Below are 13,945 nucleotides of genomic sequence, written 5' to 3'. Positions count from 1 at the left end.
TGGTTGGCCCCATTGTTGCTTAGAATTTGGGAGGTTAAGTTGGTTTAATTATAGCAGGTTCATTTTGTTTTTATGCCAAGCCATGTTCTCAATTCAGCCTTGACAGTATTAAGGTGATATTTTGGCATCTATATGCCAGTGCTTGGATTTCAAAATTTGTTCAGAATTTGTGCTACCTCCATGATTCAATATACTAGAGATGATGAGTTACAGTAAACTATTCTTCTACAACATTCAATTGCTCCCTGCTTCTCTTTAGAAGGAAATGGAGGAAATGGTGTTAAAAATAAGAAGTTGAGCAAAGATGCTTCAGGTAAATATAAACAATAACAAAGCAATAATGGCAATATAAATATTAGATCAATTATAATGAAGGCAAAAAGAAGATAATTAAAGGGAATAAGAAAAGCATTTTTAATGATTTCAGATCAATAATGATGATAAAAAGGAGTTATAAAACTGTGCCAAACAGCATCAGAATATGAGAACAAATGAGAGCCATTGGGGCAATCTCATAGGTAAATAATTTGAAAAAAACATCTCAATTTAAAACTATCTAAAAATACTAGATAAAATGCATTCAATGAGCTCTTCTTTTTTCTTTTTTTTTACGATTTTATTTATTTATTTGAGAGAGAGAGCATGAGCAGCCAGGTGGAGTGGAGGGAGAGAGAGAAGCAGACTCCCAGGTGAGCAGGGAGCCTGACGAGGGGCTCAATGAGCTCTTAAAGAAGTAAAGGAAATACCCACTTGCTAAAATAAGAGAAGTCTGGGGGTGCCTGGGTGGCTTTTGGTTGAGCGTCTGCCTTTGTTTGGCTCAGGTCATGATCCCAGCGTCCTGGGATTGAGCCCCGCATCGGGCTCCCTCCTCAGCGGGGTGTCTGCTTCTCCCTCTCCCTCTGTGATCTCTCATTCTCTCTCAGATAAAGAAATAAAATATTTAAAAGTAAATAAATAAAATAAAATAAGAGAAGTCTGTCCATTAGCTCATACAAAATATGATAAGAGCAAAATACTGGGACATCAAAGATGGAGAGAGTTTCCCATTAGGTTGAATTATAGGTAGTAGGTCACAAACTGTCAAAAATCACAAATATCTCGTGGCTCCATTTAATAAGATACTCTCACTAATGAACTACTAGCAGATGTGGTTTAGGAAGAAGGAAACTGAATTTAGAATAAAGGTGAGAGATGCAAGAAGCAGCAACAAACCAAGATGTTGGTAAACATGAAATAAATCTGAGTAAGCACTAACTGAACAGCAGTAATAATAATAACTTATTATATAATGATAGCAATTAACTTCAGGGATATATAAAAATAATGTGCAACTAAATGCTGGAAACTCGGTAAAAATAGTGACATTCCTTATATTATTCCTAAGAGGGTGAGGACTTCCTAAGTCAAGAATTTATAGTATAGGGGCGCCTGGGTGGCTCAGTCATTAAACGTCTGCCTTTGGCTCGGGTCATGGTCCCGGGGTCCTGGGATCCAGCCCCGCATCGGGCTCCCTGCTCCATGGGAAACCTGCTTCTCCCTCTCCCACTCCCCCTGCTTGTGTTCCCTCTCTCGCCGTGTCTCTCTCTGTCACATAAGTAAATAAAATCTTTAAAAAAAAAAAAAAAGAATTCATGGTATAAATGTGAAGATAACCACTAAAGGAACAGAAATAGGATGTATATAGTTTACAAACCAAGTAGAGGGGGCTAGTGGGATTAAAAAATACAACAACTTTATTAACCCAATAGAAATTAGAAAAGGAAGAAACAAATACACAGAAAAAACAGGGTAAATAATAATACTAAAATAAGATAGGGAAAATAAATTCAACAATGTAAATAATCAATAATGTAAATGGACTAAGCTCTTCAGACAGTTATTGTCATATTGGATTTTTTTTTTAAAAATCTAGATACATGGTGTTTATAAAGGACACATTTAAAAGATAAAGACATAAAAAGCTTGTAAGTAAATAAATAGGAAAAGATTTGAACAAAGCAGTTAACAAGCTTACTTATTTTAATGGACAACATATTTAGTATACAGAACCCTGCACATGAAACATTTAAAATATACTCAGCACAAAATAAATAAAATAAAATATACTCAGCACAAAGCAAGTGTCAACAAATATTTAAACAATTGTCATCATATAGAGACTATTCTCTTACCACAGTACAATTAAATAAGAAATCTATAACAAAAAGTTAACTAAAAGCAAATATATATTCATTAGGAAAGTAAAAAAGAAACTTCTAAATCAAAAAAGGAAATTATACTGAATATTAAAAAGTATTTCAAATTGAACAATAAATAAAACACCACTTTTATGCCCCTGAGACTTATGGCATGCAGATGAAGCATTATCTAGAGGGAAATTTGTACCTTAAATGCTCGTCAGAAAATAAGAAAAGTTGTAAATCAATGAGTTAAGTAAGCATTTAACTCAAGGAATTAGAAAAAATACAATAGAGAAAAGAAGAGAGAGAGCCAAAGGGAACAACAAAATTAATGAAGTTGAGAGAAAGTAACAAGAGACAATTTGCCTATAAAATAGAAAATCGAAAACACAGTCAAATAGATCTCTTCAAGGTTGATCAAGAAAAAAGAGAGAAGGCATAGATAAACAATATTAGGTATGAAAAAGTGGACATAGTTATAGACAAGCAGAGATAGTAATGAACATATTTACAACTCTCTGGAACTGCAAAGGATTCATATCCAGATACTTAAACAAACTTACAGGTGCTCGGTGCTCAGTGGTGTTCTAAGTGCTGGTGAAACATGAACATATTTAATTCTCATAACAGTGCTATGAGGCAGGCAGTTATATTCTCAGGTTACATATGAGGAAATTAAGGCAGAGAAAGACTGGGTAATGAAAAAGCAAATAGGTGGGGTGCCTGGGTGGCTCAGTTAAGCATCTGCCTTCAGCTCAGGTCATGATCCCAGGGTCCTGGGATGGAGCCCTGCATTGGGCTCCCTGCTCAGCAGGGAGTCTGCTTCTCCCTCTCCCATTCCCCTTGTTTGTGCACTCTCTCTCTCTCTCTGTCAAATAAATAAATAAAATCTTAAAAAAAAAAAGAAATCTTATCTTAGAAAAAACAAACAAACAAATAGTTGGAACAATAAAACCAATCCTGGGAAAATCCACTGACACAAACACTCACTGTTGAAATCCAAGGTCAAGACAGGCCACATTAGCCTCTGTCATGCTCCAGGGTTTTTTACATATGAACATTTTCTTATCTTGATCTACAAGTTTTACTTCAACAATTCCTTCTGAAGTGATATTTCCATACTTTATGGAAACACTAAATTGTCCTAAAATTTAAAAAAACCGAAAGAATGAGCAATATTTAAGCATTCACCATTTCTCCTCTTGATAAAAAGCCTTTAAAATAACAAAAGAGATAATTTCAAATTAACATTGAACACCATGAAGGTTTTCATTAAATAATAGTAAGCAATTATTTCATAAGGCAACCCTGTGAAGACTACACTGATATTTATCCTCCATTTTTACACGTGAGGTTAAGTTGCTCGCTCCAGTGGGGAAGCCAAGAATCGGAAGCTACCATATTGATCTGACTTCCAAGTCTGTGCTTTTCAGAGTAAGCCAAACCATTAGGATGTAAAAAAGTTTTATGTATTCTCATATATTTAAGGCATTTAATGCCTCAAGAGAACAAAAGTCTGCCGCTGACAAAATAATCTCCATTATTGCTTCCCTTCTTTCCCACAGGCAGTAGGGAGCTCTCTTCCTGTTCCACAATGCTTCAATATCTTCACTCATCATCACACACATATTTAGGCTACTGTGTGCCAGGATATGTCGTGGTACCTTTAAAAATAAAGTTTTGAGTGCCTGGGTGACATTCGGTTGAGCGCCTGACTCTTGGTTTCAGCTCAGGTCCTGATCTCAGGGTTGTGAGATCAAGCCCCAGGTCAGGCTCCTCACTAAGCGTAGACTCTGCTCGACTTTCTCTCCCTCTCCCTCTATTCCTCCCCACTGCATGCTCTCTCTCTCAAATAAATAAATAAATCTTTAAAAAAGAGAATGTTTTGAGTATTTTTTATCAGTTCATGAAATGCCAGTGATAATTGATATCAGAAGATAAGCCTGAGGTTCGCTATCATAGTTAAAATTTCATGAGCTCTTTTTGTGTGCCAAACACTGTGTGAAGACCTTTACATACATCATTTTATTTAATTTTCATGAGGGTCTTGTGAGTTAGGAACTAGTGTTACTCACATTTTACCGATGTGGAAAATGGGGTCTGACAGTCACATAGCTTGTCAATAACCGAGGTGGGGTTGGAGGGGCTTGCCACTAAATCTGACAGTGAAATCCCTAACCTTAACTACTCCACAAATCCATCTATCAGCATCCCAGCCTCCTCACTGCATTAGGAACCTGGATGGAGTGTAGACAAGCTCTTTTGTCTGATGTGCCAAGTTTGCTAGGTTAGAGCATGTCCTAGGTCAGCAGTGGCCCAAGCTCCCCTTAGATCAGGGCCAATGGGGTTGGGACTCCCTAGGGGTCGGGGCTGGTGGGATGGATGCTGGAAGAAATTACTGGAGATGGAGGTCCAGAGGCGCGTCAGTATCCCTCTCACGTAAAGACTTGTTCACTGGGTTCTGAACCGACTCAATGGCTCTGGGAATAGTTCTGCTATGCAGGTAGAAGTGAGGGTGGGATAATTTTGAAGGCCTGAGCAGCAGAGAATGGCACAGGCACTAAGGGGAAGGACTGGCCTCAGGGCCTTGTGCTGTGGTCTCAAAGGCTGACTATTCTGGTGACCCTAATTTCTTTAGTTAGCACCACAATTACAATTGAGGGTCTAGGGAGGAATTTTGAACTGTCATCATAACATTTCATAGCAAAATTATTTTCTAATAGAAAGTATGGTAAACAATTTCCTTCTTATATCATAGATTCAACTAGGCTTTTCCTACCTTCAGCTGTGCATGCTCCGCTATTTAAAAATTTTGCTCCTGGACGAAGACATTCAAAACTCTTTTGCTGACAGTAAGTTGGGTAGGTTTTCCCGTTAGTTGAACACACTGGGGTACCATTCTTTGGGCACTGATAAGGGAGTTTACAAATACAGGTCCCATCGATGCATTTCTGCCATGGTTGGCAGAAGACTTTCTTGCAGGAGAGATGTGTGTATTTTTCAGTTAAGCACTTTTCTTCTACCAGATGCTTTTGAGGTGTGTTTAATATTGAAGAAAGCTGTAAAACACAAAATAAACACTAACAAACTAAAATCTTCTTTTTGGAGTTAAGTGAAGGAAAGGAACAAAACAGACTCACCTACCCCACAGTACAGATGAGGTGATGCGGTGTGGTGGCTTACGGAATCACAAACCCGACTTCTAGTCCTAGCTTGGGTACTTACAGCTTTATGCCCTTGGGTAAGTTATTTACCCTCAAGAATTGTGTGTTTCCTCATCTGGAAAATGGGGCTAATATCTTCTATTTTGCAAGGCTATTGCAAGGATTAGAAATTATATACATATAATGGTTGACAGGTACTAGGCATGAAATCAATGGGAGCTATTATTATCCTAAAGCCAACATAAAATTCTGCCTTGGAAGAAATCAATGAATCTCATAAGTATATTAAGAAGTAAAAAAAAATGGTGCTAAATATAGTCTTGTGGAATGAATTGGTTAATGAAATAGGTTAATTTTATTAATAATGCAAAACCATTTGTTAAACTCCTACAGTGTATAAAGTTTCTCTAAGATGAACGTACATGGGCTCTGTCTTCCAAGGGCTTGATATCTAGGCAATAATACAGAAACATAAGGGGCACCTGGGTGGCTCAGTCATTAAGTGTCTGCCTTCGGCTCAGGTCATGATCCCAGGGTCCTGGGATTAAGCCCCGCATCAGGCTCCCTGCTTGGCGGGAAGCCTGCTTCTCCCTCTCCCACTCCCCTTGCTTGTGTTCCTTCTCTTGCTAGCTCTCTCTGTCAAAAAAAATAAATAAAATATTTTGAAAAAAAGATAGAAACATAATAGCTGGGGAACAAGGCAGATTGTGGTAATTGATATAGCAGTGGTACAAATACAACACAGTACTCTTGGAGAACCAGAGTGGAAGAGAGTTAGTCTTTCTAGGGGAATTTAAAAAGGCCTCATGGAGGTGGTAGCATTTGAGCAAGGTGAGGAAGGACAGATGCTAGCAGAGGGCTGGTGCTAGCAAAACACAGGAAGGATGGTGCAGAATGTATTTAGGGAATCATGAGCAGTCCCAACTGGTGGGCATATGGGGTTTTGTATGCTTCAAATGGGGTGGTCACTGGTCAGGAAACTGTAAGAGGCAGCAGGAGTGGAGTATGAGAATGGTTTGGAAAGACACTCAAGCAAGCAAAAGCAATAGGAGTGGACAATTTAATCTATGTAGGTTGGAGGGTGGGTCCTAGGTTTTGAGGTTGAGTGATGGTGAAGATGTATAAATGCTATTATGAATTTGGTTGGGACCTGTTGAGTATGAAGTGTCTGAAGGACATGCATCTGGAAATACTTTGTGGAAAAGGGATATCTGGTGTGTTTCTAAAGCTTGGAAGACAGATTATTAGCTCATTTATTAGGTAACTCAATAAATGAATTAGTAAGCACCACTCTGTGCCAGAGAATGGCCTAAGGCTAGGGCCAGAGGAATAAAACTCTCTATCCAATCCAAAGAGAGACAGGCAAGCCTGACTGACAATTTTTCTGATAGAGATGGGCTGGGGATGCCATCAGGACAGTGTTCTGGACCCTGGCCTGACTAGGAGGCTCTGGGCACATTTCTAGAAAGAGCTAATCTGGGCTGAGTTCTGAGGGTGCTGAGCAGAAGTTGCTGGCAGAGGAGGTGGTGGGTAGGCACTTTAGGCAGGACTGTAAGAAAGAGAACAGCAGGCTTGACTGAGGCTGGAGAATAGAAAGGGAGGGTGGTGGGTAAGAGAGCAGGTCCTGGGGGGAGCCATTTTAAGCAAGGAAGCAAATATGCATTTGAGGAAGATCTTGGAGATCAGATCAGACAGGCAGGAGGCCAACTAGACCTGCAGGAATCCAGGGGAAATATGTGGAGGGCTGGGAACAGACCAAGTGGGTCAAAAATGACTTGTGGAAAGCCAGTGCTGGCTCCGTCCCCTAGTTGGCCCATCTGGAGGATGAGCGTCTTGTCCTTTAGTCTCCCCAGCCCCCAGCAACAAGTCTTCCTCTTTTTCTCAGTGTCCTCCAGCTGCAATAATAGACAGTGAGGGCAGAAACAAATTGAACAATCTTTAAATGCTGTTGTGAAAACAAATGAAAACCAGTCAGTTAAGACTATGCAAAAACTTGCCGCAGCTCTGAAAGTCATTCCATTGAATATGCTTTTCAGTAAACTTTACTAAATCGCCACAGATACAAGAAAATTTGACAAACTGGTCATTCACTACACTGGTTTTTAACACACTGATCTTTGAAGAAATCTATGAGTCACATACTTTTCATGGTTGCATGTACCTTTTTTGTGGCACTTTAAGTAGAGTTGAAATTTTTGTAATTATTTAGCTCCTATAGCTTCCACTGAGAAGATTGTAAGTGCCCTGATAGCAGGAAATGTCACCGTTCTACATATCACCCTTATATTGAAAGAGAGACATTCCAATTGGGTGCAAGGAGAAAGCAGCTTGATTTTTTTCAGGCTTTATCCCTTTAAATCCTTTCTGAGGACTCATTTTCTTCTTGGTCTTTGGACAGAAACGTGGGAAAGTGTCATAACTTTCTAGTCGTTCTTGGATTAGAGCAAAAACAAAAAACTAAGACTTTTAGTCCCAGGAACAATTGTAAAACAACAACTACAATATCTAGTTCTCTGTAATCACCGAAACTCTGATTTTCATTTCAGATGAAAGCTTCTTCTCTTTCCCAGCTCAGACTTGCTTTAAGGGCTATGGTAGACCTGGTATTCATTGAAGGGTGAAAAAATGCCCAACGAACACAGAACACTGGGGAGAATTTATATTTAAGGAGCTGAAGATGTGCAGCAAGTAAAAGAGAGTTTGCTTCCCTGCCAGAGAGGGGTCCTTTGCTCCACGTGTCTAATGCTGCAGAGAGCTTCAGAGGATGAAGACTGAAAAAGGGCCACTGAATTAGATGAACAAAGATCACTGGGACTCTTCAAAGAAGTAGTCTTAGTTGAATGTTAGAGGCAGAAACCAGGCTTACGTGAGTTGAGGCCAGAATGGGAAGTGAAGAAATGAAAGCAGAAGTACAGGGTAGCCATTTGATTGGCCTCGTGCTTTGACATGGAATACTGAACACAGGCTTTAAAAAAGTCTCTGCTTCCGGGGCACCTGGGTGGCTCAGCTGGTTAAGCATCTGACTCTTGGTTTTGGCTCAGGTTATGATCTCAGAATCGTGAGACTGAGCCCCTCATGGGCCTCTGTGCTCAGTGTGGAGTCTGCTTGAGATTCTCTCTCCTTCTCCCTTTGCCCCTCTTGCTCATGCTCTCTTTCTCTCTCTCAAATAAGTAAATAAACCTGTAAAAAAAAAAAAAATCTGTGCTTCCTCTCCAAGGCCCACTAAAGTTAGGGTAAAAGAATTTTTTAAAATAAGGTGTAACCAATACACTCAAAGCGAATGGGGAGATTGTTAGGGGCAGTTAGTTAGGTTCTAACAGGATACCTGGAGGCCAGCAAAGAAGTCAAGGCCAGCTATCAGGAAGTCAGGGGCCTGTCCTGGCAGCACTCCAAAACAAAGCCAAGCCAGATTAAACCAGAAAGGCCCAAGATGGCTGATAAGATGGATGGGTTGGATCAAGGCTTCAGGGCCCTAGGTCTCCACAGTCCACCTAGCAACGAGAGACTTGAGGTGTTATCAAAATTTTGAAAGCTGGAAAGCAGGTGGGCTGGTGGTAATATATTTAGCAGACCAGATGGAACTAAAAGGCCTAATGAGGAAAGGCCATAAGAATAAAGCAAATTCACCCCACAGACCCCAGAAAAGTTTAGGAATTAGTACTTTTGAGGGGCGCCCAGGTGGCTCAGTTATTAAGCATCTGCCTTCAGCTCAGGTCATGATTCTAGGGTCCTGGGATCGAGCCCCGCATCGGGCTCCCTGCTCCACGGGAAGGCTGCTTCTCCCTCTCCCACTCCCCCTGCTTGTGCTCCTGCTTTCTCTATCTCTTGCTCTGTCAATAAATAAAGAAAAGAAAAGAAAAGAAAAAGAAAAAGGAATTAGTACTTTTGAAGAAGATGGAGTCACTAAAAATCCAGGCAATTGTTTAAAAGAAATGTTTGTATAAACTTGTTATAAAGGAATCTGATATAAATAGCAGAAGAAAAAAATAGCAGAAAAAACAGTAATGATTTGAAAGTGGTTGTCTCTGGATGGAGAAAATCAGGGTGAGGATGGATGTGATAAGGATATTTTATAAGCAGAGATAATTGGTTCATGATCTTATCTGACTGGTCAGTATCTACGCCCAATAACATATTTACATTAACAATTAAACATTTTTAGTATTACCATGGTTTTAAGCCTCATTTGCCTTTGTAAACTATACATGGATTAATTTGATAAACATAATTAAATGAAAAAGAATATCAGTGTGCTTTCAGCAGAGAAAAATTAAGTATTAGGCTTTGAAGGAAAATGGTTGGGATAGTAGCATAAAGGGACACAGAATAAAGAGAAACTTTGTTGTTGTTAGGATATAGGAGATTTCATAACCACCATAGGCTAAGATCAGGAAACTAACAGAATAGGAAAGATTGAAGCTTTAAGAGGAAGGGAGCAGTATTGTTGAAACACAACTGAGAAAGATATAGGAGAAGGTATGATCAGGGAATGGTGCAGAAGTTTGCCTTAGAAATTAAGCAGTTTCCTATTCCTACAACTTTTGATTGTAAGTTAGAATCAATTTTATAATAATATTACATTTTAAATTTCAGGTTGATGGTAATGGCTAACACCAACACGGTGGCTGTTGACAATGGCAGTAATCAAATGAGAGCTAGAAAGTTATCGTGGGGCACTGGATGGGGACAGAAGAGTAAGGTTTATTTATCTGCTATGTAAAACATGATGACAGCCAGCTTTAATGCTGAGGGGACTGGGTAAATTACATGTGTCTATGGGTCCTCAATGCCTAGAGTAGTGGGTGGATGATGTCTAAAGATATTATTAAAGGGGTTTATAAATGTATTTGTATACCAGTCTTTGCCTGAAACAGATTATAAATTACACCTCATACAGTTATGTGAACTCATCTTTCCAATGTATGTAGATGCTATTAAGATTACTAAGCAAAATTATTTAAATCATCATTGAAATTATAGACTTTGTCCCTTCCTTCCCTTCCACAATAACAGATACTAAAAGAACAATTACTATTATGTATGTGGTTGATGATATAGGATGGGGTGATGGATCAAAACGTTTTTTAGTGTTTATCTTTGTGGTAAACATTAATACTGTTTACTAAAATCTTATTTAACTCTACTTCTGGGCAAATGGGAAGATTGCATTCCTTTCTGAGGTTGGACATGGTGGTGACTTGTTTTGGCCAATGAAATGTAAGCTGAAGGAACATATAATGCTCGATGACCTGTCCTGACATGGTGATCATGGAGACATGTATTGCAGAGACAACATAGGACCAAAGCAGCCCACAATGCTGGGCCAACACATGGAGGACAGTTTCCCTAGAGAGTCACCCAGACCCACAGTGGACTTTGCATGAGTAAAAACTAACTTCTGTAGTGTGAAGCCACTGAGATTTTGGAATTGGCTCTGACTGCTGCATAACCTAGCCAATACTGTGTAACATAGGCTAGGTATCTAGATATACATAGCTATCTATATCTAGATAGTCCTCATAATCCCAAACCTTGAGAACCACTTATCTAGAAAGTATGGGACCTAAATCATTCTGTGTATGAGCTATGTGTGAATTGATTGAAGCATGCTAAAGTAGTTTGTTTTTTTTTTTTCCTCATTTTTATTTAGCCTGGAGTAATGAGCTATAAAAGACCTACCAAATACATGGATCAGGTATTCCCAATTATGGCCCTAGACCATCTGCATCAAAACCACTTAAGGTGAATCATCTTGTAAATGCAGATTCTTGAACTCAAACAATAGATCTTCTGAATCAGAATCTCTAGGGAAAGACCTTGAAATTTGTAGCTTAAACAAGTTCCATAAGGATTCTTATGCTCCCAAGGACTGACAACCACTTCTGTTGACCAATAACTTCTAAAGTGGGTTACATATAACCTGCGAGTGTGAAGATAATCAGGTGGGTAAAATAACAGAAATTATATTAATTTGTTTTATTAAAAAAGTAGGAAGAAATTAATCCTTACTAATAATCAAGTATGGATTGGCATGTGTGCCTGCACTCATAACATATTAATTCAATATTTACTGAGTGCCTACTATGTGCCAGGCACTGTTCTAGGTCCTGGGGATACAAGAGTGAACTGCACAAAGTCATAGAGCTTACATTTCTAGTAGAAGACAGACAAAAATGAATAGAGAATAAATACATAGTATAACATAAGGTGACAAATGCTATGCAGGGTAAGAGGGATAGATACTGGGGAGTGTGAGGGGGAGGAATTCTATTTTGTATAGAATTGTCAGGGAAGACTTTGGGGGAAGTTTTCCTTGGAGCAGAGATATGAAGGTGAGTGAGCAAGCCAGGCAGGTATCTAGATGTGAGGTGTCATGGTCAGAAGAATTAGCCAAATCTGTAGGGGAGAAGCATATGTGATGTGCTCTTGGTCTAGAGAGCAGGTGTGGCTGGAGGGGAGTAAGAGGCTGGAAGAGAACAGGAGGAGATGAGGTCAGAGAACTGGAGGGATGGGTGATCAATCATATAGGACCTTGTAAGTTACTGTAAAGACCAGCTTATTCTCTGAATGAAATATAAAGCCACTGGAGGGTGTGAGCCCTCCAATATTTAGAAGTTGGCAGATGATAAAGAATTTGTAAAAGAAATAAGAAGATGTGGTCAGTGAAGTAAAAGACAAATAAGTAGAAAATTGTGCACAGAGGCAAAAAGAAGGAAGGAGTGACCAGCAGCTGCATCTAATGCTTCTCTAGTTAAATGATGACCTTGAGAAATGTAATTTTGGTGGAATGGTAGGAACTCAAACCTGGCTGGGCTCAAGAAATAATGGAAAAAGAGAAACTGGGCACAGCAAATTTTTGAGAGTTTAGATGTAAAGGGAAACAGAGAAATGGGGTTGATAATTGGAAGGGGATATTGAGTCAAGAGAGGGTTTCGTTTTAAGATGGAGGATCATATACACATGCTGGATTAAGGAATATTACAGATTATACGGTTTAGTTTTAGCTAAAATAATCTTCACAAGTGGGTAAGTGGCTTAAATATTCATAGTGTGAAATGAATGCTGGATTGAAAATAATGCCCAAATGCAACACCAGTGGAAAAGCAAATGGCAGAATCTACACTTCTAACCCTAGTAGAAGATGTTCATCAGCCACATCATGGGGTTAAAAACATGAAAAGTTAATTAGATATGACAAGAAGTCAGCCCTGTCCCCCCAATTAGTAGTATTAAAATGAGTACTTGAAATAAAGATTTATATCTAATATCATTAATGATGAACCTCTCCCTATGTGTTTATTGTGTGTTGCTCTTTCTGAAGTATCTTTTGCAGCTAATATGCCGTTAAATCGAATGAAAAATTTTAAAAATAATGAAGTGTGTTTAATGACATTATTCCATTAAAACTGATGAAAATTATTAAAATATTATTTATGTGCTTAAAATTGTATTTGTCTTTTAAGGTGCATTATTTATACAGCTGTGTATTTATTATTAGAATCACATGTTCAAAAATTTTTAGCAATTATGACTATAGTCTACTCATCTACAAAACATGACTCAACTCCTTTAGTTACTGTTGCTTTTTTGTGTATTTGGATTTGTTTGTGCTTTGTTTTGTTTTGGCCCTTTCCTTGGTATTTGCAATAATGTAGCAATTATTTAGATGTTAATTTTGTCTTTTTATTCTAAGCATGACTACAATGACAAAATTTTAGATAGATGGTTGGTAATTAGAAAATAAGAAATAAACAATCTCCTATATACAGCTGTATACAGCTGTATAAATTTACCTGTGTCATCTTTGTCCATTTTCTTTGTTCTTCATCTGTATCCTATAAACAAAGGAAAAAGAAAGATCAACTATGACCAAAGCACAGAAAAGGCCTCCACTGCCCCCTTCTACTGCTAAGTAGCAGTGTGATCTTGGGTAAATGACTTTCTGATTCTGTTCTTCTGTAAAATGTGGAAAATAAAAATATTCTCACGGAGCTGTTCTAAGGATCAAATGCAAAATACATGGGAAAACACAAATAAACATTTAAGACCCTATAGAAATGCAAATATGATAGTAACTGTGGTGGATTGCAAGTGGCCCCAGTTCCATCTTCCCTGTGTTCCAGTCCTTTGCTGTGCTTCTCACTGGGGGCAGGGTGTATTTTCTTAACTCCAGACTCTGGGTCTGGCCATGTGACTTGCTTTAATTAACAGGAGGTCAGCAGATGTGACACAGGAGATTGGAAAGTATCTGTCCAATTGGGTTTGTCCTTTTGCTTCTCTGCCAGAGCTATGAGAAGAACATGGCCAGGCTAGCAAAGAAGAACCACTCTAGCTGAGCCCAGCTTAGATCAGCTGATCACCAGCCAACCTGCAGACTAGTATACTAAATAAAGTCTTATTCCACTGAGATTTTATAGTGATTTTATTTTTATGGCATTAACTGACTGGTACAATCATCACTTCCCTGGAAAACACTGAGGGGAAAAATGGAAAAGATTGAAAAAGAGTAAACAATATAGTATTTGGTCTGTCTTCCAGAAGTGAATAAACAGCTCATATCCTAAAGTTAAGAACCATATGAAAAGTCTTTCCATTGGAAGA

At 38.7% G+C, this 13,945-nt stretch overlaps 1 protein-coding gene across 1 annotated transcript in view; it reads right to left on the bottom strand.

Annotated features, from left to right (window-relative positions):
* Positions 1 to 13,945, bottom strand: part of CFI (complement factor I) — an 80,531-nt gene that overhangs the window by 31,096 nt on the left and 35,490 nt on the right. The window contains exons 4-6 of the mRNA XM_088021335.1: positions 13,138 to 13,179; positions 4,960 to 5,239; positions 3,171 to 3,324 (exon numbers count right to left, since the gene is read on the bottom strand). Of these exons, the coding sequence (XP_087877461.1) occupies positions 3,171 to 3,324; positions 4,960 to 5,239; positions 13,138 to 13,179 (476 nt within the window). The remainder of the gene's footprint in view (positions 1 to 3,170; positions 3,325 to 4,959; positions 5,240 to 13,137; positions 13,180 to 13,945) is intronic.

Source organism: Eumetopias jubatus, unplaced genomic scaffold (genome assembly GCF_037043125.1).
Source record: "Eumetopias jubatus isolate StellerSeaLion01/CBP00866 unplaced genomic scaffold, mEumJub1_p1.0 scaffold_2, whole genome shotgun sequence".
Taxonomy (NCBI): Eukaryota; Metazoa; Chordata; class Mammalia; order Carnivora; family Otariidae; genus Eumetopias; species Eumetopias jubatus.
This window is presented reverse-complemented; position numbering and strand designations above follow the sequence as displayed.